General features: G+C 38.8%; 6 protein-coding genes across 6 annotated transcripts in view; all 6 read right to left on the reverse strand.

Moving 5' to 3' along the window:
* The window catches only part of LOC145497093 (uncharacterized), a 1,913-nt gene extending 895 nt beyond the window's left edge, over window positions 1-1,018 (reverse strand). Inside the window, exons 1-4 of the mRNA XM_081476892.1 lie at window positions 838-1,018; window positions 622-719; window positions 310-462; window positions 34-153 (exon numbers count right to left, since the gene is read on the reverse strand). Of these exons, the coding sequence (XP_081333018.1) occupies window positions 34-153; window positions 310-462; window positions 622-719; window positions 838-1,018 (552 nt within the window). The remainder of the gene's footprint in view (window positions 1-33; window positions 154-309; window positions 463-621; window positions 720-837) is intronic.
* A 343-nt stretch (window positions 1,019-1,361) lies between these two features.
* Window positions 1,362-4,061, reverse strand: LOC145497092 (uncharacterized). Its single transcript, XM_081476891.1, has 4 exons — window positions 3,110-4,061; window positions 2,530-2,633; window positions 2,051-2,163; window positions 1,362-1,435 (listed from the first exon to the last, which is right to left on the reverse strand). Exons 1-4 carry the CDS (start codon window positions 3,736-3,738, stop codon window positions 1,394-1,396), a joined length of 888 nt encoding a protein of 295 aa, XP_081333017.1. The 5' UTR covers window positions 3,739-4,061; the 3' UTR covers window positions 1,362-1,393.
* A 5,961-nt stretch (window positions 4,062-10,022) lies between these two features.
* Window positions 10,023-10,997, reverse strand: LOC145497378 (QRFP-like peptide receptor). Its single transcript, XM_081477195.1, has one exon. It carries the CDS (start codon window positions 10,995-10,997, stop codon window positions 10,023-10,025), a length of 975 nt encoding a protein of 324 aa, XP_081333321.1.
* A 2,792-nt stretch (window positions 10,998-13,789) lies between these two features.
* LOC145497715 (neuropeptide Y receptor type 2-like) lies at window positions 13,790-15,134 on the reverse strand. The gene has a single exon (XM_081477551.1). The coding sequence runs from the start codon at window positions 14,933-14,935 to the stop codon at window positions 13,805-13,807; it is 1,131 nt and encodes a 376-aa protein (XP_081333677.1). The 5' UTR covers window positions 14,936-15,134; the 3' UTR covers window positions 13,790-13,804.
* Window positions 15,135-16,512: 1,378 nt separating this feature from the next.
* LOC145498307 (substance-P receptor-like) lies at window positions 16,513-17,671 on the reverse strand. The gene has a single exon (XM_081478215.1). It carries the CDS (start codon window positions 17,564-17,566, stop codon window positions 16,526-16,528), a length of 1,041 nt encoding a protein of 346 aa, XP_081334341.1. The 5' UTR covers window positions 17,567-17,671; the 3' UTR covers window positions 16,513-16,525.
* A 3,458-nt stretch (window positions 17,672-21,129) lies between these two features.
* On the reverse strand, window positions 21,130-27,566 carry LOC145497299 (uncharacterized). Its single transcript, XM_081477122.1, has 9 exons — window positions 27,105-27,566; window positions 26,186-26,431; window positions 25,183-25,243; window positions 24,440-24,602; window positions 23,758-23,956; window positions 23,165-23,231; window positions 22,904-22,953; window positions 22,100-22,363; window positions 21,130-21,291 (listed from the first exon to the last, which is right to left on the reverse strand). The coding sequence occupies exons 1-9, from the start codon at window positions 27,241-27,243 to the stop codon at window positions 21,218-21,220; spliced, it is 1,263 nt and encodes a 420-aa protein (XP_081333248.1). The 5' UTR covers window positions 27,244-27,566; the 3' UTR covers window positions 21,130-21,217.
* Between the last annotated feature and the right edge of the window lie 264 nt (window positions 27,567-27,830).

Consider the following 27,830-nt stretch of genomic DNA (forward strand, 5'->3'; position numbering starts at 1 on the left):
AGCACCTACCCAATCCACCTGTCTGTGACTTACCCAATCCATTACTGCCAGAGAAATGCGCATGTTGAAAGTGCGGTCAGCAAAGTGAATTCTCTTTGGACCGTAGATGAGAATGCAGTTGTTGAAAGACTCCACCCAGTAAGTGTCACGGCACTGCAATTATAGAAATGGTTCAGTGTTAAAGTAGCTTTGTGGTGATTTGTCAAAACCTTTCTTGGAAATTATTTGCGTATTGTTCATATTCTTTGGCATAATGAGCTAAAGGCTTACTACCAAACACAGAAGAAATACCAATTCCTGCTAATATACCAGATAGTAGTCCTCAGCAAGCTTGTACACCTTTGATTCTAAAATAAATTTGTGCAGAGTAGCCACTGCTCTTGCATTTGTAATTTTAGTCTTGCTGCACTGGTATCCAGGTTTCTTGCACTTAGACTCGGGATCACATCTACCATGGTTGCCCTACAATTATGAGTGGCTACATTTCAGATTTTTTAACAATTTATTTCAACACTGGGAGTAATTGTTACTCTAAGAAATCCTTGCTTACATTTCTATAATTGATATCAATCAGTATTCTTCACCTTTTCGTACCTGATCATGTAGTGGAGAGTGCCGTACCTGATAGTGATCAACTACTGTGAGCAGTCTCCTCCTCAGGTCACCTAGACTTGTGCAATTCTTCATAGAGAAGTAGAAGTACCGTTTAACTTTGGCCTCTAAAAATATTGGCAAATTCAATAACAGTGATGCATCTCAATATACCTGACTACCCCTGTGGAGTTGTACCTAAATATACTATTTTGTTAACTAGGAAAAAAAGATTGCAGTACTTACGCTTGTCTGATAGCTCCAAATACCACTTTTCACCTTCCCATTTCTGTGCACCACTACTTATTTCTTTCATGGCCTTTGCCACTCCCTTTGTTCCTAAAAAGCAACAAGAAATTAGGTGAAATAAAGTAAGATTATTGATACACTGGAAGACAAGAGAAATTGAAATGCCATGAAACACCATGTATTGTCTTGTTTTCAAATCCACTCAAAATATGTTACTAGTGCCAGTAATAATAAGTACAATCATGATCTTGATGTTGCAATATGACTTGAATTATGAGGTAATTAATTTCTTACCATGCCAAGTGTCAAATGAATTTTGTATGTTCTGCTGTAAAAGCGAGTTTTTTATTTTTGGCACAAAGTTATGTGCCACTTCTATCACATTGAGTCCTGAAAGATGTACCAGTATATGTTAATAAACTACTGTTACATCGAGATGAATACATGTAATCTAGACGTATGACAAATGGTGCGACTGTAAATACCTTTAGCTTGAACAACAGGGATAATTTTTTTAATAGCCTCAAACTCATGTGTTTGGGAGCTCCAAAACTCAGCTTTTGTCACCGTTTGAGCAGCCAGCACATGTTGAGTCCTATAAAATAGTAATGCTTCACTATAAGTGACCACTGGAGACAGGAAGGCCCAGTTACCATAATGTATTAAGACCTGTCTTTGGATTTCAATTTCATATTGCACTGTTATTGCCCATTTAAAACCCAAAATCAATAAACAGGTTATTCACAATACGTTTCTATAATTTGGTATGCTACTAGTTGAGGGCAGTTGGTGAATCAGAACATTGACTCAATTAATATCTGGTGTTCTTTTGTCTTTGATTGAAAACGTGCACAGCAAGTATATTGTAGCATGAAATAATAATGTTACAAAGGGATATCAACTGGTGATCACCACTGGTATGTAATTACTCGTAAGATATCACTGCTACTGTTGAATGGTAGGCATTAGCTGTTGAGTCACGGCGGCAATCAGTTATGACCGTCTAACAGAGAAGAGTACAGTATTAAAAGACCTTTTTAACATGTTCATATGTATAAACTATCAGATGTATGCGCAAGTATCACTCAGAGGGTAGAGCTGTATATTGTGCTAGGTATAAATTTGATTATGCTCAAGGTATCACTGACTTATGGCCCAATGCCCCACTGGGGGCAATAAGGATTAATTATGATGATGATCACTGACTTACAACTCCATTCCTGTCCTTGTATGAATCGGTGTTTTGGACCTCACATATACTGCTTGCTATTGATGCCTCTGCAGTTTGATTCACTGTGTTTATATAACCCATGGTGTCATACACTACAAAAAAAAAGGCACAGGTTTCATTACAGGTACTAACATTTACATTCCAAAAAGAACACCAACAGTAACAAACCATTACCTCCTCACTCAAAAATACGTAATGATGAAGATGAAAACTACAATAATGATAATGATGTAATGTGAACTGAAATACAATGATAACAGTAATAATAATTACACTTTTGGTTATGTACAATTACCAATTTCAGCACTTATATAATAAATACATACAGCTGTAATGAGGGCATGATGGAAATCAGTGTGCTAGTTTGTTATTATAGTTTACAATAATAATTATAAAATGTTTTCCCATCATAGTTAATAGTATTACACAAAGAAACATTGACTATATCGAGAGCTCACCAAAATCAATATACTTGTCTCCAACATTGCCAAGTTTTGCAGCCTCAGCAACGCCTTGGTTCTGGTTTTCAAGCATGCCAGAGCTTGTAAAACCATGAACCAACCTAAAAAAACGATGGACAAGGCATTGTTAACAGTTCTTCCCTAATCCTGTGTAACAGTAAGTGCAGTGTTGTGGTTATGCAAACAAAACACAGAATGTTTACACGTAATGTATATATAAAATAACAAATTCCAAGGAGAGTGCCACTGGTGCATGACAAAAAATACGGATAAACCGATAGTAAATCAGTAGTCATGCCTTGAATCCTTTTGCGACTGTAAATGTAACTACAACAAGTAAGTGCAATAAGCCCTATTCGTTCCCGATTGATAACAGCGAAGTCAAACACAACTCAGATTTGTTGATGTAAGACCTCGTACCCATTCCTGCATTCCGGGGACGTCTGGTGAAACAACTACCCAACTAATTCAAGAAGGAAATAATAAATTACTAAACCGTGAAATGACTGGCTTAAAAGTAAGCTTGCTTGCTACTGAAAGAGCGGCACTGTGATAAAAATATAAATAATTGTCTTACCTGCAATTGGCAGTGTACTTGTTGCCAAGTACGGACGAGCTAGCCCACTTGACTCTGTGCCCGTTCATGCAGCACAATTCTGTCCTCAGTACATGCCCATCCATAGCTGCGGTCCCATCGAAACCGTATTGCAAACCACATGCACATCCTGTGGCAGTTTCCTGTAGCAAAACAGTAAGACTGTCCTGTCCACAGACAAAAAAATTTTCATCCTCACGAGCTGGGGACAAAATCTGTTTACATGGTGGAGCTTCCCCACACAGCCACTGACACTGGAAGTCGGTCTTTTTGGCTTCTCTTTCGGCATAGAGCTCAAAGACAGATTCAGTGGCATTCGCTTGCACTTCAACCGAGTGCATTTCTTTGTAATCTGGGCCGCTTTTCCCCTCATAATGATCCATGAGAGCGATCAGGAAATCGGCATTGGTTCGACCAGATCTAAGATCGGCCATATTGCGTAGCCGAACGAATCTCTCGTTTGTGGCTCTCATCTCTTCTTCTTCACCGAAACCGAACTGAAAATCCAAACTGAATAGCGTTTTGCGAGGTTTTTCCTTTCGTCTCTCGTTGTAGACTCTCTGCTGATCGCACTTAGCTTTCTTTGCACAAGGCTCGCCTGGACCCATCATTCCACGATCGCGAAAATGGTTCTGTTTACTACAAGGAAATCCCTCTAATTTTATTCGAACTTTGTGCCATCGCTAGAACCAATGATAGAGCTCGTTATATTTATTAAAGTATGCACAGACCAATACTATTAGTAAGTCTCAAAAGAACGGGGGAAGAATCAGAACAAAGGAAAACCCGCGGAAAGCTAGTGCTACGGAAGATATTCAAACAAATGGCGCGCGATCGAAATCACCTTGAAGTGTTCAGGTAAACTACACCCAATTTTCTGCATGTAAACCAGGAATAACACAAGAATACACTTAGGTTTGAGGTATGCTTTTATTGTTTATTGATAGAGATTGTATTTTTTAAAGGAAAGAAGCAATTTTGATCCTCGCTTGCCAACGGCCTGATGTTCGCCATGTTGAAAATTTCGTACATTAATTTAATCGAACGGGGGGAGAGGGGGAAACCGGGGGGAGCCCTATTTATACAGAGCCCCCGCGTTTAAGTGACCCATTTTTGCGAATGTGACATTTTTTCCAAAAGTGACCCGTTTTTCCAGGTGTGACCCATTTTTCCAAGTGTGACTCACTTTTCCGAGCTTGACATTTTTTGTGTGTGATCTGTTTTTCCAGCTGTGACCTTTTTTTTCATAAGACAGCCATTTTTTTCTAAGTGTGACCTTTTTTTACAAGTGTGGCCCTTATTTTCAAGTGTGGCACATTTTTCCAAGTATGAACCCCTTTTTTTCAAGTGTGTCCCATTTTTCCAAATTTTCCAACTTTTCTAAATGTGACCCACTTTTCTAAGTGTGATCCATTTCTCTAAGTGTGGCTCATTTTTCCAAGCGCGACTCTTTTTTTTCCAGTGTGACCCATTTTTCCAAGTTTGACCCTTTTATTCCAAGAGTGACCCATTTTTCCAAGTGTGTCCTAATTTCCAGGTGTGTCTCATTTTTACAAGTTTGACCCAGTTTTACCAGTGCGACCTGTTTTTTCCAAATAATTCTCATTTTTCCAAGTTTGATCCTTTTTTCCAAGTGTGTCCCCTTTTTTCAAGTGTGTTACATTTTTAAAAGTTTGACCTATTATTGCAAGTGTGATCCTGTTACCTCAGTGTGACCCATTTTTGCAAGTGTGACCCGTTTTTGCAAGTGTGTCTCATTTTTACAAGTGAGACCATTTTTTCCATAAGAGACCCATTTCCTCATGTCTCACCCATTTTTACAAGTGTGAATCCCTTTTTTCCAAGTGTGACCTTTTTTTCGAAGTGTGACCCTTTTTTCCAATTGTTATCCATTGGTCCAGGCGTGACCCATTTTTCCGAGGGTGACTCTTTTTTCCAAAAGACGCCCGTTTTTCCAGGTGTGACCGCCCATTTTTCCAAGTGTGATCCATTTTTTCAAGTGTGTTACATTTTTAAAAGCTTGACCCATATTGTTACAAGTGTGATCCTTTTATCTAAGTGTGACCCTTTTTTCCAAGTTTGACCCATTTTTCCATGTTTAACCAATTTTTCGAAGTTTGACCCATTTTTCGAAGTGTGACCCATTTTTCAAACTTTGATCCTTATTTCGAAGTGTGTCCCCTGCCCGTTCTTCCACGTGTGATCTATTTTTAAAAGTGTGACCCATTTTTGCCCATTATGCTTCTTTTTTCCAAGTGTGTTCCATTTTTCCAAGTGTGCTCCATTTTTACAAGTGTGACCCTTCTGTACAAAGTGATCCACTTTTACAAGTTTGACCAACTTTTACAAGTGTGACACTTTTTTTAAGTGTGACCCATTTTTCCAAGTTTGACCCATTTTTGCAAGTGTGACCCATTTTTAAGCGATGGCGTATTGTGGCTTATTTGGATAGTGATTTCGTATAGTTTGTCGCGCTTATGTCCGTACGCTTATGTCGCGCACGATTTATCCCCCTGTGGAAGCGAAATGCGCTCTGGGAGTTCCTTTGCTGCTTTCCTTTGCTGTTTATAGGTTCAGCGGAGTTCATTTAATTGTAGCTTTTAAAAGACAATTTAGGGGTGGATTTTCGTTTAAACAGTATCGGATAAATTTGCGTTCACGGTCAAACTCATAATAAGAGCAGATCCTCCATACATACAAGTTTAGATAGACAAGTAAGTCGCACAGGCGATAAGTGAAGGCTTTGCGGCTTTCCTTGGCTGTTTGTAGGATCAGCAGACTGCTTTTAATCGATATGACAAGTATACAGTTAAAACCACAAATTAATTTCCGGTGAGGTAATTAGGGTTGCCAAATATTTTTAAAGATAATAAGGTGTCGATTTCAGAGAGAGTAACATTCCTTTGCGGGTTTCCTTTGCGGCTTTCCTTTGCTGTTTGTAGGATCAGCGGAGTGCTTTTAATTTCAGCTTTTAAACGAAAATTTGGGGGTAGAGTTTTGTTCATACAGTGTCAGATAAACTTGCGCTCAAGGGCAAACTCATGGTAACATATCTTCAATACATACAATTTTAGATAGACAAGCGGGTCGCACACGCGATATGACCAGTCAAGAGAAAATTATTTTCTCTTGGACAAGTATATGGTTAAAGCAACAAATTAATTTCCGGTGAGGTAATTAGCTTCGCCAAATATCTTTAAAGATAATAAGGTGTTGATTTCAGAGACAGGAACTTTTCAGCGGAGTGCTTTTCATGTCGGTTGGTACATTTCGCTGACCCCTAGCACATGGACTAACAAGATGGACCTGGTACATGGACTACTTGAATGAACCACCAATGGACTACCCTAAATGTAAACCCCTTAAAATTTCTAACCCAAAAGTTTAAGAATCAGTTTGTCTGCTCATGTTCCAATCTTCTAGGAACAATTTTTAAACGTCATCGCCTCTGCATGCATTGCGTGCCGTTTATTCTAAGTGTGACCTATTTTTTCAAGTGTGATATTCTTTGTTTCAAGTGTCTTTCTTTCACAAGTTTGATTCATTTCTACAAGTGTGACCCTTTTCTCAAAGTGTGACCCATGTTTCCAAGTCCGACCCATTTTTCGAAGTTTAACCCTTTATCCAGGTGTGTCCCCTTTTCTTCCAAGTGTGAACCTTTCTTCCAAGTCTTTTTGAAGGGTGACCAAATGCAACTTTTCTAAGTTTGACCCTTTTTTCTAAGTGTGACCCATTTTTCTAAGTGTGACTCTTTTTTCAAATGTGACCAATTTTTCCAACTGTGTTCCCGTTTTTCCAGGTGTGGCATATTTTTTCAAGTGTGACTCATTTTTTAAAGTTGACCCATTTTTCCAAGTGTGGTCTATTTTTTCAAGTGTGACTTTTTTAAAATGTGACCCATTTTTCCAAGTGTGACCCATTTTTCCTAGTGTTTGCCATTGTTTCAAGTGTGTCCCATTTTTTGTAAGTGTCACCCACGTTTCCAAGTGCATGTGACCCATTTTTCTAGATGTGACCCATTTTTCCAACTGTTATCATTTTTACAAGTGTGATTAATTTTTCCAAGTGTGACCAATTTTTTATGTTTGGCAATTTTGCTGAAGAGCGTTTCACAAAAAGGTGCGTATCACTTAGTCTGTGAAAGTAGAAGTATTTTGGGCTTTCGCTTGTCTCCGCTGAAAAATATCTCGAGCTTCGATGGCTTGAAATTCTGCATTTTATCGGGATCCAGGTCACCACGATGATCACGATGGATCCACGATGGATCCACGAACCCCCCATTTGTATTAGACAGATCAAAAATATAAACTTCTGCGATGTCAGCTTTGAAAAACGGAAAGGAATTACTTTTGATGAACTCTCGTGATTTATGAAGCCATTCGCTCAACACGGAGAATCAAATTTGGCTCGGATCGAGCGATGGTCCGCGAATTTGATCTACAGAGGCGAACAGAACATGGATTTGCCGCCATGCTCTACTTCGCGTCACCTGGTCTTTGATCGAATTTCGCGCGATGCATATACAGCGAAGCCTCTGGTTGTGATATCAACTATTCAAACTTTTTTAACCAGACCATATATGGTTGGTGATCTGGTTTATCGCATTAAATTATTCTGTCAAATGCTTAACGGCTCATACACCACAAACACCCACAAATTGGTATCCGATTAAAACCAAATGTCCGATTACAACTTTGCAGATTGATCAGTGAAAAATAAAGCAGTTAATGGACCAATCACATTTGAAGAAATTGTAATTATTTTATTAATGACCCAGACGACCATCGAATAGTATCCCATGATGCAATTTTCTACGTACGTGACGCAACATCGAAGTAATCATGGATTTCAGCGTGAAATAACGTGGTTTTCTCTGCGGTCTATTTCTTATTTTTATTGCAGTAAAAGGTAAGAAAAGTGCATTATTTAAATCTTTGACACGATTATAATGATTTGTAAGCGTTTAAGAGGGCAGCCTTATTATAATGTTCTTGTCTCTGATTGTGTTATGTGACTATTCGCATCACTAAGTGTTCATTGACCCGTAACAAGGTCATGAATATTCGCTTTTCTTTGCACAGTATCTTGATGTCTTCGATTTTTGGCCATCACGCCACAAAGTATAGACATAATGATTTTTGGCAAAGAAATACCGAGAAGTACCCACATTTTTGTGACCTTTTAAGCGATCGAAGTGGACTGAAATTTCGTAACATACCGGTGTTGCGTGTGTGAATATTTGCTTCAAGTCTCAGTTCGTTTGGCGCTTTATTACCGAGCTTGGTCATCTTTTAGAGTCAAAATGATTATTTTCGGAGGTTTTTTTGGTTATTAGTCTTTCCGAAACTGCAAAATGCTCAGCAGTGATAACTAGCCTTAATAACGGCGTGTTTAACTTCGTAAATTTCAATAGTTCAATGGAGCCGTCATCTTCGAAGAGATGTTATGTAGCAAACGGCACAACACGGAACAAGCCTGCTAAAAAGCGGACAAGAGATGTCAAAAGAAAAATCAGAAAACCCCTTAACTTCTCTTCGGAGAATGTACCTGTGGCTTATTCGTATCAGCACAGCGCTTCTTACCCCAGCGAATAATTAGTCCGTACGCGTAGGCGAATTCACAACAACCACAGGGACGAGAGCTCTTCTTCGTTCGTTTATGCTTTCCACATGGCTTATATGTATTTCTCGACAAACCAACGAAACAAAAGTAAAACCCTTCACTGTAACGGCAAAATTCTCCTTTGAAACGCATTGAATATAAGCTAACTCGGTACTCTTAAAAGCAGAAGCCACGGAATCCAGACAAGTGGAAAAGAACTATGGCTTCATCGCGAGAGCGTGGAATAAATGATGACGTCACGTAAGTGATAATATAAGCCTAAACGAGATGCATCATGGGATACTATTCGATCGTCGTCTGTTAATGACCCTCAACCTAGGCTAATATCTAAAAGACTGATATATGGCTAAAATAAAATGATAACTTAATATATGATAAATAGTACCCAACATTTAACCAACAAACAAAAGGAATGGCGAGGAGACCTCCAGAAACCACCAAGCTTATGCAAGGGGGTCCTCCCCCTTCTAAGGCATTCCTGCTATAATAGAGTCTGAATATTTAATTGTATAGGAGAAAATCATTGTGTAACCTTTTTTGAAAACCGATCAGAGTATCACACATTATAATATTAGGGAGCTTGAGCAACGACAACGACAACGACGATGACGACGACGACGACGACGACGCCGACGACGCCCAGTCAAAAATGAATATATATTTTACCAACGAGAGTCGCAATTGTCTAGATCTGTTCAGTAGGCCAATGGCTCTTAGAACGTGGTCAGGCTAAATATGCAACGAAAGTGTTCAATTCCAAATGGAAAAACGAAAAATTTGCCGTCGTCGTTCGCGTTCCTCAGACTACGCAGAACTTGGTCATATCACGTTCTTGTTTTATAGAGGACGGCAAAGAAATGTACAAACATTTATAACGCACGTGCACAGCTAATGTTTTTCTCATTAAAACTTTTGTTTGGTGTCGTTGCCGTCGTCGTCGTGGTTTGCTTAAGGTCCCTAGTCTGCTTAAGCAACCTATTGTTTGGTAGACAATTCAAAATTTTTGCTCCTGGATGAAGAACCGTAAAATAATTCATGTTGGGTCTACATTGATGCGTGCGATATTTTGTGGCCCTTCTAGTGTCATGTAGGAGTTTAATTGAGTCTTAGTGGCATATAAAACCTAGAAATGAATAGGGAATTAAACGACGATGATAACTAAACATACATTTTGCAGTATATAATGAGTTAATCAGTTCGAGGCGGCATTGCTTTGAACAGAGCTCAGCTGCGACCGGCACCAAGTGGCGGTCCGTTACTCACGTGCGTCCACTCAATCTTTACCCACGGAGTAAACAACAGCCTTGGGGCATCTGCACTTTGGCAGAGCGCCCTTAAAAACATCTCGGAATCTCTCGTTAAATTTGGCGTAAATCATGGGATTAATTACACCATTTAGGAAGAGCATAAGAATAGCGATAAAACGACCGTGGTGCACTTGAAGTACTTGATAGAACCCAAAAGCTAACGACAACTGCAGGGTTATAATCGGTAACGAACAAACATAGAATGCGACTATTAGAGTTATAAGCATCTTTAAAATGTCGCGATTTCGCTTCTCTCTTCGTAGATGAGCTCTTTGCTTTACGTCTCTGATTATGTCGGCGGGAAATTTTCGACGCCAGAGCTTTACTCCGATGGCGGTGTAAAAAGCCAGCATGGCGACAAGTGTTGTTGCGAAAATTCCCGCCAAAACGGCATACCATGTTTTCAAAACTTGGACATCTGTCAGACTGCAGATTGTGAAGTCTTTATCACTCACCAAATCAGCGTAAAACAACATGGGGAAGGCAAAGAGCGTAGGAATAAGCCATGTAAGGAAAATGATGAAAAAGCACACTCTACGAGTGATGATTTTTTTGACAGGACAATAGACAACAAAAAGCCGATAAGTGGCAATCGCCAAAATGGTTAGATTCCCCGTTACCATGGCAATCAGAGACAGGAATATGTCGATCTTGCATAAAACCACTCCAACATTTCCATGAACAATCCATCGACCACCAAGAACAATATAGTTGTATGAATGCGGTATATTCTGTAGAGCGAAGAGAACATCAGCTACTGACATGTTCGCGATAAATAAGCTGTTGGCAGACCTTACTCTCCGTCTAGGATTCTTCTTCAGGATCACGAGAACCGTAATGTTTTCAATCAGCGACGCGATTAAAACAAATATGCAGACGCAGGCTTTAGTGAGCGCTTCAGTGTTGTCGATGGTGGAAGTCGAATTCTTACCGTTATCCATTCTTTATCCCTTGGGATTTACGTTGACTGCTTTGTTACTGAAACGACTTGACGGTGACGCTTATGAATTAGTTTGAACTCTTTCGTACTGCGTGCGTAGCGCTCCCCCGCGTGCATAAGACTTTATTGGGAGCACCAGCGGCTGTGCAAACATTTATCAACCCTAATGGTGAGCCTTCGCACGATTTTAATTTCTCAATTTAGCAATAAATGAAAAACAACAGAGGAACTAACTGCTTTAATATCGGAAGGGATGTATACTTTAAGTGTCAATCACTTTAAAAACAAAGTTTTGTTCAATTTACAATGTTCATTTGATCACGATCCGGCAGAAAACCTCATCAGGAAGTTCACTGACAGGAAGAGACTCAAAAATGCTCTTGTTTCTTTTCACAAGTTCAAATATCAATACACAATAGCTGTGAGGCTGAATAGAATATAAAAGTGTTCCTCGGCCTCAGGGTTCAAGCTCCGTTCGAGGCCGGTGGCTCATCAGACTGGCACGTATCTCCGGCCTCCATAGCACGAAGCAACTTGGAGTAGAATGGGATGCTAGTCCATTGCAGGGATGTGTGCAATGTTTATTTTTAAACTGTGGATATCAAATATACCTTACAGAATGAAGTGTTAAAAGGAGTGCACCCTGTGGTGGAGGGGTCAGATGGTCTGTGTTCTGAGTATTCTATCATGATTGCGAATGCCATTGGCGATAAAGAATCATTTTTAAATTGTTTGAGCACATTAAAGCTGCTTTCAGACTAACATTTACCTACGCAAAAACGTCGTCTTCCGCAGTACGTGCCTCATTTAAACTAATGAACTTGCTGTATAAACCGCCAATTCGCTTTCAAAAAAAAAAAAAAACTCAACCTCTAACATACTACCTTCTCGCCCTTCATTTTCGCGATAATTCAGAAAAAGCTTCTAAAATAAAATAAATGTTTGGTAAAATTTTTCGCGCGATTTATCTCGCGCTAAGAAATCAGCCACGGTTAATATATATTCGAGTGATTAACAGGAAAAAAAAAAACTTCACCGAAGGAAAGACATTAGGTTAATAGTGATATGTCTAATTACGGTATAGAGACAATTGACAGAAGAAGTCCCGTTGTCTCTATACATGCATGTATATGAGCATGAGTCTTGACTTGTACTAAACAGTTACGAATAATATCTCTTGATCACGACCGGTTGGAGCTGTAGGTCGATAAAAAAGTAATAGTCTTATGGCGCAAAATATTTTGTCAAGCTTCTTCTTGACTTCTAATAACATGGTATTACCCATACAGTAACCTAAAGAGCAATAGTGAAAGAAAAGAGGAAAGTTCGGCAGGCATTAACCTGCGTAGCAAGTGTTCCCGAACGAAGAGTTTTTTCCGCATAGAAGATCTTTTTCCGCATTGTAGCCTTGCGCAAATTGGAGCGAGAGCAAAAACAACCTGTTTTGTCGACTTTTTTGCTCAAATTTACGAGCGGCCACAATGCGAAACAAGCTCTTCGCACAGGAACGCTTGCCACTCAGCCGCTCTCCGAAATGTTTGCAACAGTCGACTCTGAGATCGCTTGCGATCGTCTGCGATTATATGGAAACAACTCTCTTTCGATCGTCTGCGATCTACGATTTGCGATCCGCGATCGTCTGCGATCGTCTGCGATCATATGGAAACCAGCCTTTACTTTCACTTCGTAGTTGTTTAGTTCTATTATACTTCAGAATTACTCAGGCTTCCGTTGACCAGTCGTCTAAATGAAAATTAACAATTCATAGCTCTTAAAAACAAAGAAAAAGCAACAATAGTTTGTGAGGACAGAGGATTTTATTTACTTCCTTAGCACCTAAGTGAAGACTACTTTGCCTTCTGGATTTAAATTTACAAAGTTTAAAACTAAAGCTCAATCGCGATGAAACGCAGCAAGAACAATCTATGTACGCACTTACTGAGTATCCGGACAACCAACTTAGATGATGTCATAAAAATGATTACAAAATGAGTCCTGCCTACTTTACCGGCTTCTGATTGGCTATTGTCATTGTCAGTGTTTGCGTGGTATAAATGTTCTCCGAAGTCTTGCATGAAGGGAGTGGAATCGGTTCTTCTTTCGCGAAAAGGTTATTTGTTGTAATCAGATAGTTTCTTTTTCCGGCAACTATTGAGCTGTACAAGAGAAACAAAATGGCAAAGATCAGTTAAATTACCATTTTCTATTTTCACTGTGGTTTTGTTTGCTGCACTGATGACATGTTTGTTTGATCTGCTCCAATACAAAAAAGGTTTAAACTGAGCATATTCTGGAAACTTCAAGTTTGATATTGGGTAATTGTTATGACTTTTATAATTTCCTGATCCAAATGAAAGGAGGACTAAATTTAAATGAAATGTACAGCAACGTGGAAAGTATACAAAATACATATTTAAATCCAATCAGTCTTCGACCCGATTTTTCATTCAAATTCACTTTTTTTTTTTTTTTTCTTTTTCGATCTCCAGCACGTAGAGAGATTAGAAGCTTGAAAAATGTTGGGCCGCTTGATATTATTATCAGTTGTATTTTGTCAGTCGTCGGCAACTTAAGACACTGAAGTCAACACACAATTTATCATTTCTCAGAATGGGCTGTGAGGTGACAGTAAAATTGAAGTTCGCTTTTGCCACGTGTCAGTTATCTTATCAAACTCCTCCGGATCCTTCGTGGCTTTTCGACGCTAATTTTACGTTTGCAGGTTTTGAGGAAAAATCGAATCAACTTGCTGACGTTACAATATTTATCACTTCTGAGTAATAAGTGCATGTTCTAAAGTCACCATAGTTACAGACGTGTTTCTTCATGCAAGTTGTTATTATGAATATAAATCTTTTTTCTTTCAATTGTGCAACCTTTTTTCTGACTATTTCCCTTTCTCACATGGTTTGTTTGAAACGTCACCGCTGAACTGGGTGATTTACAGTGACAGGTAAATAAGGATACAAACTCTCGGCGAATATCCATGTTATACACGCTGTAAATGACGGGGTTCACAGCTCCGTTGCAAAGCATCAAGAAAGGTGAAAGTATGCTGTAATATGGACCCAGTTTCTCGTGGAAGCTGAAGAGAAGGGAAAGTTGATAAATCCAAAATGGTATAAAGGAAACGTAAAATACAAACACCAGCATTGCCAACATTTTTATCGCCTTGTGCTTTTTGACTCGTCCGTTTCGTTGCACTTCAGACAGTTGAATTCCAGGCGCTTTTCGGAGCCATATCTTAATCCCAATCGCTGAATATGAAGCCAATGTTGTAACAAATCCGCCAGCCAACAGAACCGTTTGAAATATAAACCATCGTCTCACCTTTTCGCAGTTCGGGCAAACAGAGCAGGTGACTCTACCATCGGGACTTTTTTCGAGATAGGCGAAGAAAAACAGTGGAGTGGCATAAACTGCGCTTGCGATCCACGTGGCTGCGATAATGAAATACGCCCGTTTCTTCGAAACCATCGTCTTAAGTGGAAAAAACACCCCAAAGTACTTTTCCACAGCAATGGATAAAATCGTTAGATTCGATGTAAGAATTAAAACTGCTGAGAGAAACACGTCAAACTTGCAAAGGAAAGTACCAAAACGACCTTTGATAAGCCATTCACCGCCTAATAACATATGCACACATATCATGGGAATCGTCTCGGCGGCAAAGAGAAGATCGGCTGCGGACAAGTTTACTATGAAGAGATAGTGTACTTTTCTTCGTAATGCCCCTCCAATCCTTTTAACAGCTCTGATGACGACTATGTTACCGACCAACGAGAGAAGAATCGCCAAATAGTACGCAAACACCAGGAAAATCACCCACACGGTAATATTCTTTCTTTGTGTTAGTGATTCATGTGAACCTTTTGACGAATCTGAGGTGGAATTCATGGTGGAGTTGGCACTGAGTTTCGTTGCACTCTCGATATTCATTTTGCTATCAAGTGTCTTTCGAACGAAGAAAGTCGATTCAGTTCAGCTGTTTGCTTGAAGCAGCTGTCAGACAAACTACACAAAATGGGCACATCCACATTAAGGGAACAAATAAGAAAGCCATTCAAATTAATCTTGGCCAGAGAATGATTAGCTATCATTTTTTAAGTCTCTTGATTTTGAATGGGAGGCGGCGGGAGGTATCTAAAACAAGAGAAGACATTAACTAGGCTGGGGCCGTGTTTGGCATACCTCCAATGACGTATCTTGCCAAAATAAACTTTGTTTACCAGCAGAATTTAGAAGAAAAAATAAATAAATAAAAAAAGACAATTTCCTTTTTAAGTCAGGGTCACCATCGTAACATAAACACAAGTATAAATCTCAAGCAAAATGCCCAGTACCCAACTGAGTGTGCACCTGGGTGAAATCGAAGTACAATGAATTACAAAAAGAGGAGCCTTTATTCATGGCCGCTTCTTTACTTCCCGTGTTATTTCAACGAGAACCTTAAGCTTCACCTTATCGCGACATTCTTTAATAGTGTTGCGATCCCAAAAAAACCCTAAAATTTGATATTGAGCTGCCATCATGCAATGTTGATCATAATTGTTTTAGGACTCCACTTGCTTGAGCATGTTGGTTTGTGCTTGCACTTACGCCCTTATGTTTATACTAACAATTATCGGTTGTAAAGAAAAAAAGACGTACCACTCGAAGCTAACGGAACTGCAGCCACTAGAAATGTTTTATTATTTTTTTTATTATTATTATTGACAACAAGACAATATAGTATAATTAAGACCACAGGACTATACTACAATGCTTCGCGCTACTTTACTAGAAGTGTCAAACAATTAGTTCCCCATATAATACATTATGGAAATCGTCGAAAAGGAAGGGAAAGGCTGTCGATGACATCTTCAAGGCAGACGGAAATAAGCGATAACTGTCAGGAAAAAGAGAAGTTATTATGCGCATTTAAATTATCTAACAAAGAGGTTCAAAATTTTTTTTTTTGTTAGCGCTGCGCTTTTTGTTCTAGACTGTGTTTATAGAAGAAGTACTGATCTAAATCTTGCAGTAAGATTAAAATCACGATTTACATGATAAACTCTTCCTACATACATAATATCATATCTACGACCACAAATTCGATGTTAAAAACAACGCCCACGATTATGCCGACTGAGCAATCAACTGTGAACTGGTCATATTGTGAGTTCGTAATATAGGGTCTAACATACCCATACTGTAAATGATGCGATGTCTTGCCAGTTGTTTTACATGTAAATCAATAACAAAAAAGAATCTGAATAAAAACCGAGCTCAAATGGATGTAATTTTAGCCGTCATCTTTGTCCTTGTCAATGGAGTAAATGTTATACGCTCTTTGCATTTATACCGTTTGAGCGCTACTGGACAAATGACCACTGTCTTAAGCTATTATAAAGTACAATGAATTTGGCTCTCACTTGCAGTTAGGGAACAACGCGAATCATTATTAGTTTCAATGGTTCTGGTTGGTTACGGCACTCATAGATGCAAAGGTCGTTTTACTTCATGCAGACCTTTCTCTGATTTTTCCATTTAAAGCTGAGTCGAAGACCTTCCAGAATTTCCGCTGTCTGCGCTTCTCCTACTTGTGCCTGCATGTCTGTCAACAGTGTAAACAACACTTCTGGAGAATTTGCAGCACTTTGGCAGAGCCGCCTTCACACCATCGCGAAAGCTCCCGTTAAAAGTGACGTAAATTATCGGATTAACTGCGCCATTCAAGAAGAACAACAGAAGGGCAATAAAACGAATCTGGTTTATTTTCAATAGCTCATAGAATCCGAGAGTGTAGGACAACTGTAGAATGAAAATCGGTAACGAGCACACATGAAACACAATTATTAGCGTGATGAGCATCTTGAAAATGTCTCGATTTCGCCTTTCTCTCCGTCTGTTACCTCGTTGGCTAGCGTTGCCAGGTAATTTTCGGCGCCCAAGTTTCACTCCAATGGCAGTGTACAAAGTCAGCATTGTGATGAGTGTCGTTGCTAAAATTCCCGCCAAAACCGTATACCACGTTTTCAAAACTTCTACGTTCGTGAGGCTGCAGATTATGAAGTCTTCGCCTTTGCTCTTCAAATCAGCATAGTGCAGCATGGGAGAGGCGAATAAGGTGGAAATGAACCATGTCAGGAAAATAATAGAGAAGCAAACTCTTCGAGTGATTATTTTTCTGAAGGGAACGTACACGGCAAACACTCGATCAACAGCGATGGCCAAGATGGTAAGATTTGTGGTCACCATGGAAATGAGAGAAAAGAAAACGTCGATCTTGCAGAAAACCATTCCAATGTTTCCCAGAAGAATCCATCGGCCCTTTAGGATATAATTGTTATATGCATGTGGTATATTCTGCGCGGCAAAGAGGACGTCGGCTGCTGACATGTTTGCGATAAAAAAGCTATTAGCAGTTCTCATTCGATTTCCACAGTTCTGTTTCAGTATCACAAGAACCGCAATGTTTTCAATTAAGGACAAAACGAGAACGAACATACAAATCGAGGTTTTTGTGATTATCAGTTCAAAACTCTCTCCCTTGGAACCAGTGATCGAAGAGTTAGTGGCATTGTCCATTTTTACGACCGAAACTTTAAATGAAGTTCAATTTCCTTTTTGCTCAGATCTGTATTTTGAATATTGTGGCTCAGTAAGTTCGTGAAAATTTAAGGAGCTCCGCATTCAAAGGTGTTGGCCGAATTTCTGGCTGCATTTTCTCAAAGAAAAAACTATAAAAACTTCAAATGTAGTAGACATCAATCAAATGCTCTAAATGAAAGTTCCTAAATAAATAATAATTTACCCAAAATGTGAGCTTTTTCATTAATTCTTACTTGATTGGTTCTAATATAACACAAAAACACTTTGAAGGGCAGCCATAACATTTCCAAGTGAGAACATTCGTAAATAATTTATTTTAATTTTGGGAAAGGGAGGAATACAGTTAAAATTTCTTAAGTCTTTCGACAGAGAGGATATAAAAGTTATTTTTACAACCAGTTGTAAGATAAACACCACGCAGTGGTCAATTGGTCCGTTGTATATATTAAAAATATATTTTGACAATGTATTATTTCAGCTGTTTTGGGACAGACTTAAAATGTTCTTGCATAACAAAGAACACATTAGTTTAATTAAAATGCTAAAATGTTCGCGACTGTGTGCTAAATATTAACAAACGGACTGTCGGTGGAATATTGGAAACAAAAATCATTCCAGCTTTTTTGGCCAAAGTTCAAACTGAAACAGTTAACATTATCCCACCTTTTTTTGTCTCTTCTTGGCTGTATTTTCCAGGACAAGATAAGTAATATTATTTGAGCTTTGGCTACTGTGCGATTTCAAAATAAAGTCCTTGCGTATAGAATATTTTGCTGAGAAGGCGAAGCAAAATGAATTATTAACGAAAAGATTAGACAAACAGTTAAGCGGAAAAAATTTTAATTAGTGTCTGTCAAAAGCCCATTACATGTATGTTTCTTTTGATTAAAACAAAAAGGAACGATTTATCAACACGTTTTAAATTCTAGTTCAAGGTCTAATGCTTACGTAAACGTTATTTTCCTTTCGCTTGTAATGTGTTTTTTTCCTATCATCCTATCCTAGACTATAATTTAATTATTTTTTTGCTATAGCTGTATGAGTGAGTAACGGTGAGTTTTGGAATTAAAAAAAATTAATTTAGCGAACACATATTTTAAAGCCCCATTAATTTATAGCGAAACAGTTCTGTTTATTTCGTTTGTAAAGTATTATTTAAACAAAGCTCGACAACAGCTTTAAAAGGTTAGTGTTTAAATTGACAATTTGGCACTTAAAACCAATGGGGCGAATTATTTATTTAGTGTTCAACTGATAATATATTTTTAATGATAGTTCTGCCCCGGTTTTCGTCATCTACGTGCTTGTAAATGTATTAAAAACACCAGAGGATCTCAAAGAACAAGTAATTTTTTTACGAGTTAAGAAGATTAGGAGATGACGGAGACGTCTCGTAAATACTAGATTCGAAAGGCCGATGGGGCCGAATATTGCTAATTGAAAATGTTTTTTGTTCACTAAAACATTAAATTCAAACAACATGAAATTTTATCAGTATTACCAGATTTGAAATAGCAACAAGGGTATGCCTTGTTTTGATTAGAACTACAAAAATGTTCCCACGTACAAACGTTTAACATTTGAATTGCCATGCAGTAAGTGAAAACAATGGGGAGTCACCGTGCTTGTTTTCGAGATAACGCTCATTGAAGACCGTGTGCGATTTTAGAAGCTTTCATTATTTTAAGACGAGTTAGCCTACAAACTATCAGCAATAACAGAAGCAGCATTAATGACATTTACATCAGGTAAACGTACTCAGTTCAACACAACTAAGTCTATTAAGTAAACGTTTGCAACTGATGTCGTTCCTTGAGGTAAAATAGGCCTTGAATTAAAAAACATACATTGCAAGCAGTGTTGCCCCTCCATATTTGAAGAAAACTTCAGTCCCACGAGGGCAGAAAAGACGAAATATTTATTATTTCTCACGTACAGATTTTTTTCTCTGTCTGTTTGTAATTAAAATGGAGAAAATCAGTAAAGGAAATGATCTATGAAAAGAAATTAGGGGGTCTTCGACCATCTAAGAGTAATTGCGGATGAAATTAGCGCAACCGGCACCAAGCCTTATAAAAAATATATAAATACAAACAAGTCTGTAGACTTGCTTGTATTTCGTGACGTGGCCCGTCGCTGTAACATGAATAATGTGCGCGGTAAGGATGCGCAGAAACAATGGGCGCGACCGTCAGTAATTGTTGCACTTGTGTGGCACGACATTTTTTTTCAATGCAGGTAACATATATTACCACTGCACAACTTTTAGGCCCTGTCGCAAAAACAGATTTTATTTACAACCAAGAGAGGGAGAAAGTAACTTACAGGCCTTTTTCCTGAGGTAAGCCTTCTAAAGCTAAGTTATCATTGGATCAGTCCCGGCTTTAGAAATTTCAGAAGGGTCTAGAAGTAGCCGATCCTTTGAGCTAACTTTTAAAAACGTTTTCTACAGCTAAACGATCCTGAATGGTTTTCCTCGTGTAACTATCGATGAGTGAAGAAACTACAAAGTGTTTTTTCTCAAGACAAATACATTATTTTGGAAGAGACTTTAAGATAAGCACATTGCAAGAGTGTATTGGTGCACCGTCTAGTTTAGGGACCTCATGATCTCGCCAAACACTACGGCAACGAAAAACCCAAGATTGCAAAGAAATATAGATTCCAACGATCTCTCATTTACTTTTTAAAACACATGTACATGAGGTTCCCCTTTAGAAGAGCAGAATTGAAGAAAAAAAGGTTAAGATATCTTTTGGTAGACGAGAAAACAAACATGAATAATAAAAGTATAAAACTTTTTACGAGTAAATGTGATTCATTCACTGTAGATGAAGCATTGTACGAGAAAAAAATCCTACATTTTCTATGAAAAGTTAACTCATAAAATGATTGAAATTTAATTTATAATTCTTCGAACTCCGCTCGTTAGTCTGCCCACCGGTAGCCCGCGAGCGTTGTGGCAGGAGCAGCAGACTCACGGCTTTCCTCATCGATCGACCTTGCTCCAGCCTCAACGCATGACAGCCTGTTCGCAAGCTAGCCCACCGGAAATGTATTTACTGAATAGCAGATGGTGTTTCATGTACTCTAAGAAAATATTGCACGCTTGATGTCTAGAAAAACTGCTATTGGACGTATGAGCGGGACGCGAGTTCTTTCAGCAGTTTTTTCTAGACCTCAAAAGTGCATTACTTTCTTATAAAACATAGAAACACCATCTTCTATTTGGTTTAGAATATAACACGAAAAAGTGAAATTATTTACATTTGAGAAGGGACAATTCAAGAGCCAGTCGTGCATCTCTATATATAGAAAAGCACGCTCAGTTCCAATAGCGGGTATACAGCAGCTATATTTAACACGAAGCACGTGCTCTACGTCAAAGCATGCGCGCAGAACAGACTAGTCTCAGGCCACGTAGCAAACCGGAACCTCTGATGCTTTTGACGAGGGATCCACAACGGTAAGTATAGCAGGCCCGTCACAGGCGTACGTTAAAAAAATGAAAAATCGACCCTCTAGAGATTGCAGTTAAGTTATATGCAACTGTGCGACAAATGTACTGATACTGATATTTGTCCCATCATTAAATAACGATGTATGATCCATATAGACCAGAATCACTTATGGACAGTCCCATAACGCCACCAACCTCCACACTCCTAATTTATCCTTCCTGTGTAGACCTCTCCCTGATCCTGAAAGCAGTAACCATTGTAACATCAACATTACAGCGTTCGAGAGGAGGTTACAGAAACGCTGGGAGAGGAAGGTCTGAGAAGGGGATAGGACTATCCTAATCCATCATGCACGAGATCCTAGGATTTGCCCTAACAATACCCTGTTACCCAATTACACACCTGGGTGGAGGGAGACAATTAAATTTAACGAGGCTTGTCGATTAGTTAACAAAACGTGCAAAGATTCCAACCCAGAATCCCCTACAGGCGGTCTATCCCACTAACTAACTAATAGGCCATTTCCGTGCTGCATTTTGTCTTTGTGTCAAAACAAGTCTTTGAGCGAAACCATTCATATGAATATGAGTTCCCCCTACCGGTTCATTTTTATGCAAATCAAACTCATTTTCATATGAAAGGTTTTCCACGAAGACTCGTTTTGAAATAGAGGTACAAGGTAACTCGGAAATGGCCTATTAGTTGTTGCACAGGAAGTAAATAATGTGGAAACAGTGGAATCGGTGATGTGTTTGTTTTGAAATTACTACAACGTGCTTGAGAAAACGGATTATTAAAGAAAAGGTTTCGTCATGAATTCTGCCGGTTTTTTCTTACCTTATTGATATGAATCGAACTACGAGATCCATTACTTCAAAAAAATTGTCACCTTTTTGTATTTTTAGTGCAGTTGAAACTTAGAAGTCAGTCATGTCGTTTTAAATCTCACCGCATTTCTTTGCTTGATAGAAACCCTACTTAAAATAATTTAACTTATTTGCAGTTCATTGAAGGAATTTGGGCCAAATGCCCGTCGTTTTATATTTACCTCCGTAAGAAACTGTTCCATCATTTTTCAAGTTAACAAAGTGACTTTCTGGAAGAGCTGATTTAAGGTTCCTTGGAACTGAGACAGCACGCACAAAATCTTTTGAAGATGACTCCTGTTGCCATTCCTCGGGCGTTATGCAACTCCAAATAATGCCATCCGCACTGACCACGTGACATCGGTCATTTCTTGTCACGGCAAAAATCCTTTTGTGCAAACCGCTTACAATCATTCCAGAAATCATCTTTACTCGCGAATCTATTCCTAAGGGAAAATGTAAAGTTTAAAATTTTGACATTATTGTTAGTACTTATACGCACCCGCTTTGAATTTGCTAAAGTAATCTGAAGATTAAATGGTAGAAACCTGCCTTAGCTTTGGTAAGTGGCAGGGGACAAATGTGTAAAAATGAAGACGTTCCTCCTATTTTTTTTCCCTTTTTTTTTCCTTTGGTCATTCTTCCCAAAAAAATCCTAGAAGACTTACAACTTCAGGCCCCCGCGAAAAGCAGATGCATATATGATGTACATTCCGGCTATTTTAAAAATCGGTAACCTTCTTTAAGTGTCTATTTTGTTTAAATGTAAAGTTAGACTACCAGAGCTACTTGAATGGGACTATTTATTGTTCTTTATTGACGTTTTGATTGGAAAGGACATCCGTTCAATGGCCCACACTCATTCAAAAGAACATATCATTTTTTACTTTAGATCAACGTAAAAGCCACTGAGACCCTCTAACTACCGTAAAAAGGTTCAAATTAATTGTAGTTCATTAAATTATAAAGCTATATAGATTACAAACCAGTCCACTGAGCACCATCAAATGACACATGGCACGAGGAAACAGAATCACTAGAAACAAACAAGAATGAGCGCAGTAAAAACTTTAGCGGCTATACGATACTAAGTTTAAACTGGCAGAAACAAGCATCGATCACATTTGGGTATTAGAAGAGGGAATAGTTTTTCTTATTTTGTTTACCCAGAACTCTTTACACAATGGCCTTACAATAATATCCTTAATTTTGCAGAGCCATTCCATCAGATATTTTAATAAGTTCACCTTTTCTTCTCTTTACAAAAGTATACTTCACCAGACAGTGGGTTCATCAGAAATCCTCTGGAAACATCTGCCAGGAAATAATCAGAAGTACATAAGATTACCTGAAATTGCATAACGCTACCTGAGGCCTATTTCTCAGTGTCCTTTCACCACGTGCATTGCTGAGAAGGAGAAGGATGAGTCTTCGAGGAAGACGTTTAGAATTTACAGTTAGGAAAGCTACATTGATTTTGCGGCAAACCTTTTCTTTTCTTTTAAACTAAGTTAAAGGATATGAGTGACTTGATCTCAAACTCGATGTTTGGACATCTAATCTTAATTACCACAGATTTTAAAGATTTTTCTCCTTTTTCTCCTAAGTTTTAGTTCCGATTGAGAAGAAAAATCAAACACTCAAGACAGTGTTTGACCACATTTCCAAACCCCTCGACGCTCGTCAAAAATACTTCGCTACGCGTCGTATTTTCAACGCTCTTCTCGGTGTTTGGAAATGTGGTCAAACACAGTCTTTCGTGTTTGATATATTACATCTGAACAATCATAAGTAATAACTGCGATGGAGGTTATGGAAACCATGTCTACAGATTTTGTACCTTCTCTCACTGTGAAGTTGACTGTGACCGATTCAACTGAGCCCACGAAAATCTTAGTTGCACCATTTGCCATGCGCTGTTCATACATGAGGAAAGTCGGTATGGTCAGGAAGTGTCTACCAACGGACAGTGTGCTTTTGTGATCAATTTGAACCGTAATATTGATTTCCACGGATGCCCCAAGTTGAATTTGCTCAATCTGACCAAAGATAAGCAAAATTAAAACTGCTGTGGATCATTGTGTCAACAAGGTCCTTACAACTGATGGGATAAACTACCCTGTCAATGGTGAAATGGCCGAAGCTTAAAAAACTAAATAAAATTTCTTCTCCCTTTAGTTGGCCACCCCAAAAAAATGTTTTGCATCTGACTATTGAAAACTGGTCTAGGGGGCTACGAACGTTTGTATGGAGTTACGAACTTTTGTCTGTGGCTACGAACTTTGGTCTGGGGGTACGAACTTTTGTCTGTGGGTACAAACTTTGTCTGTGGGGACAAACCTTTGTCTGGGGGTACGAACTTTTAAATAGAGAAACGTTTGTATGAGACGTTTGCATTTTTAAAACTGGAATACTTTTTAATGCAATCACGCTAAAGCTTAGTAACTAAAGCCAATGATTTAAATCTGTTTTTCTTTATTGATCAGTTTTGTTCCCAGCTCCTCTCTTATTTCTCAGTCTACCTCAAAATTATGTTCCCCAGGGTAGGGAGTAGTGACATTTGTCCGAGGCTCGTGGCTCAGATAGCGTGCATAGTTGGGTAAGATCCAAACCAACTTTATATTGAACGCCTTGTCACCTGAGAAGAGGTCGTGTGTGAGGAGGGCTATAAAGACAACTGAATCACTGTTAAAGAAAAAAAGAATTAGCTTTATCCAACGGCACAATCCAAACAAGAGAATATATTACTTCTTCTTTACCGTAGCCAAAATTTGAATTAGCCAATCAGGCGTCGCGTCATGTCAGATGTCCTGCGATATCAAGTCACTGATGTTTGGGTACGGTTAATATCTAACTGTACCTTTCTGGTACGCTTCGGTGGAGTTTCAGGCTCGTTTGTTCTGATCATAGGTATTTTGGTTTGATTGCGTCTCGCCAAAATACGAACCAGGGCTTGGCCGAGTTCGCCCGAGATGGCACCGAAGACTACCAGAAAGGTACGATAAGTATTTTATTGTGAGCGTTGGCCCTATTCTCGGTTCTGTTAAAGTTATCTGCTCTTTCAAAAAGACGGTGGTGTGCTCTGTAGCAAGTCACCTTCAAACGAACTCTAAATGAAATATGGTGTTCAGTTTCTGACACAGCAGTTTCTTAGGCAGGTTTATTAACTTGAGGAGAGTTTTTATCGCTCGCCGGATACTAATGTAAATACACTAAAAGAAAAGAAAATTTCCATGTGACGTGTTGTGTCTAGATTATCACTCACTTTTGAAGCAGCTTGTCGGCGTCTTGTGCTAAAATGGTCTGGTTTATGATTGGTCTTCTTTCTGAAAAGAAAACAGGACCTCGTTTTATGTTCTAACGTAAATTTTCTGGGCTGATTATCCAGCATACTTGAATAAAGTGTAAAAATCATTATAATTATAAAGATCGTGAAAGGAAAGTTAAAGCCGCTAATAGGTGAAAGGAATGTAAATGGTTAGGGAAAAACTGAATTAATGTTCTGATCAATATGCACTTGCAAGAACAGCCATGCACAATGTCTGAAGTTTAGAGCCAGGGACAATAACAAACGATAACAGCAAACACTGGACGATGCACAGAGGCAGCTGCAGATGATGAACGACCAAGAGATCGGCCTAGGACAGAAGATCATAGAGGTGAATTGTGTTCTACTTGGCACTTGGCACCTGGTGTGAGTGAGTAAAGGTTTCAATTGCCTCCAGCAGTTTGAAGTTCGTCAAAAAAATACTCTGCTACGCGTCGTATTTTCAACTCTCTTCTCGTTGTTTTGGAAATGTGGTCAAGCATGGTCTTTCGTGTTTGATAATTGCATAAAGCAAAAACGGACGCTTGGTTGGCCATACAGCAGCACTTTATTCCAGATCCAATGCGAGAAATATGTCTTTTCCCCCTGAATGAAAATGAGTGTAGACTCTTTTTACCAGGCCGGCCAGTCCAAGAGGTTTTTTTTTGTAGCCAGCCCTTGAAGAGAGGTACTGTACGAGAACTGTTTCTTGACTGACACCATAACACGATACATGACAACAATTAAATTAAAAGCAACAACGAAACAGAAAAACACGACGACAAGGCTCGAACACTGGAGCTTACTGGACGCATTAGCCATTAGGTCACGGCTCTTCTCAATTTCTTCTCCGAATGTGTTTAGGAGAGCTATCTTCAATTAAAAATACTGCATGCCATAAAAGCTTATTTACAAAATCAACATTACGCATTATCAACACAGATTCTCAACGGTACCTTACCTCTAACCAGGACTTCAACTTCGTATGTATCACTTCCAGCAATGTTAGATGCGTTGCACTGATAAAACCCTGTGTCAGACTCGTTGAGAGAGGAAAACTGAAGACTTGTATTTTCATGAACCAAACTACCGTCTTTGTACCAGCGGATAACCGGTTGAGGATAGCCGCGCGCAGAACACTGAAGAGTGAGAGAATCGCCGGAGAAAACAACTGGAAGACTGGAGCTGTTTATTATAGAGGGTGGTTCTGAGAAAATAAGGTTAAGAAAATATGAAAATAACTCTGTAGAGTTAAACAAAAAAGAGCTACCATCTGATAAAAGATCGAATTGTTAAAAGTACGTTTTAATTGGTTGCTAAGCCATATTATCTTAATCGTGATCTGAGTGCCTTAGACGCCATTATGTCATATAGGTCACACGCATAATACGTCATACGTAACCAATCATACACCGGAAATTTTTTTCAATAGATCACGCGAAAAATAGGCCCACGCCTTGGAGACGTGTTGTCAGGATAAATCTGTTGAAAACGTGTGTAAGCGAAGTGCTTTCTTAAAAGGGCGTACGCGTTGAAATTCCGGTTTGGTAAACTTGTTAACTTGGGAAATCCCAATTTGCTATGAACCCGGTTTTAGCTTTGATTACTTTCATGGATTAAAATTGTGAATTGCCTGGATTATCCTTATTTCCTCCCAAAATATCTGTGGTATGTCTCCGTCACGTTCTATATGTCTCAATCGTAGCATGTAATATGTCAAAATCCATGGCTACGCAGCCATTTATTGCAAAATTTTCACCTTACAAAACAAGCTGTGGCAATCATCAATGAGGTGTTTTCAGACTTGATGGAACGTTGCGTAACAATTGTTTGACGCCGATATCGCGTGCACAGTGTACAGATATCTTAAGTGAGCTAACCTTGAACCAAGACTGTACCAACAAGGAGTCCACTGCTTGAAACGAAGTTTGAGTTACAACTAAAGTCGAACACCTGCTGCATCTTAAAACACAATAACTTATTGTTTATATAAAGTAGCGATATACAGCAGGGTACCATACGATACCAGGCCCTCACCACGGTGGTGGTGACTCTCGTTTACTATTAGCATTCTAGAGCGTTTTAAGAGAACGTTGAATACACTGCAAATAATGTAGCGAGGACGCAAAGCTATTGAAGCGGCGCGCAAACTCGTCATCTTCAAGGTTCTCTAATGCGGACGAGGCCTAAAAATACACTACAAAAAAAAAAAGACCCAACCAACAATCAAACAAACAAACAAAAAATATATTATCTATTAAATCACATTCTTTTCCCAATTTTTCTTTATATTTTATTCATTTTTTTTCTAACTTTCTATTTTTCTATAAGTAATAGTAATTGGACCGAGTGGAGTACAATTCAGGGAGCAATCGCGCGAAGCGCGAGGCCGATTTGAAATACGAGCACGGTTACTCCCTGAATTGTACGACACGAGGTCCAATTACTAATTAATCATATCTATAACAAATTTCGGAATAAAAAATGTCTTTTGAGAACTTGTATGTATTTAACGAAGACGTCTGTAGCGCTTTTCATGAGCTTTGAAAACTGTAGAAAACATTGCGAAGGAAGCCCAAGGAAGCTGATGAAGCCGTGATCGCGCG

This window comes from Orbicella franksi, chromosome 9, assembly GCF_964199315.1.
Source record: "Orbicella franksi chromosome 9, jaOrbFran1.1, whole genome shotgun sequence".
Lineage (NCBI taxonomy): Eukaryota > Metazoa > Cnidaria > Anthozoa > Scleractinia > Merulinidae > Orbicella > Orbicella franksi.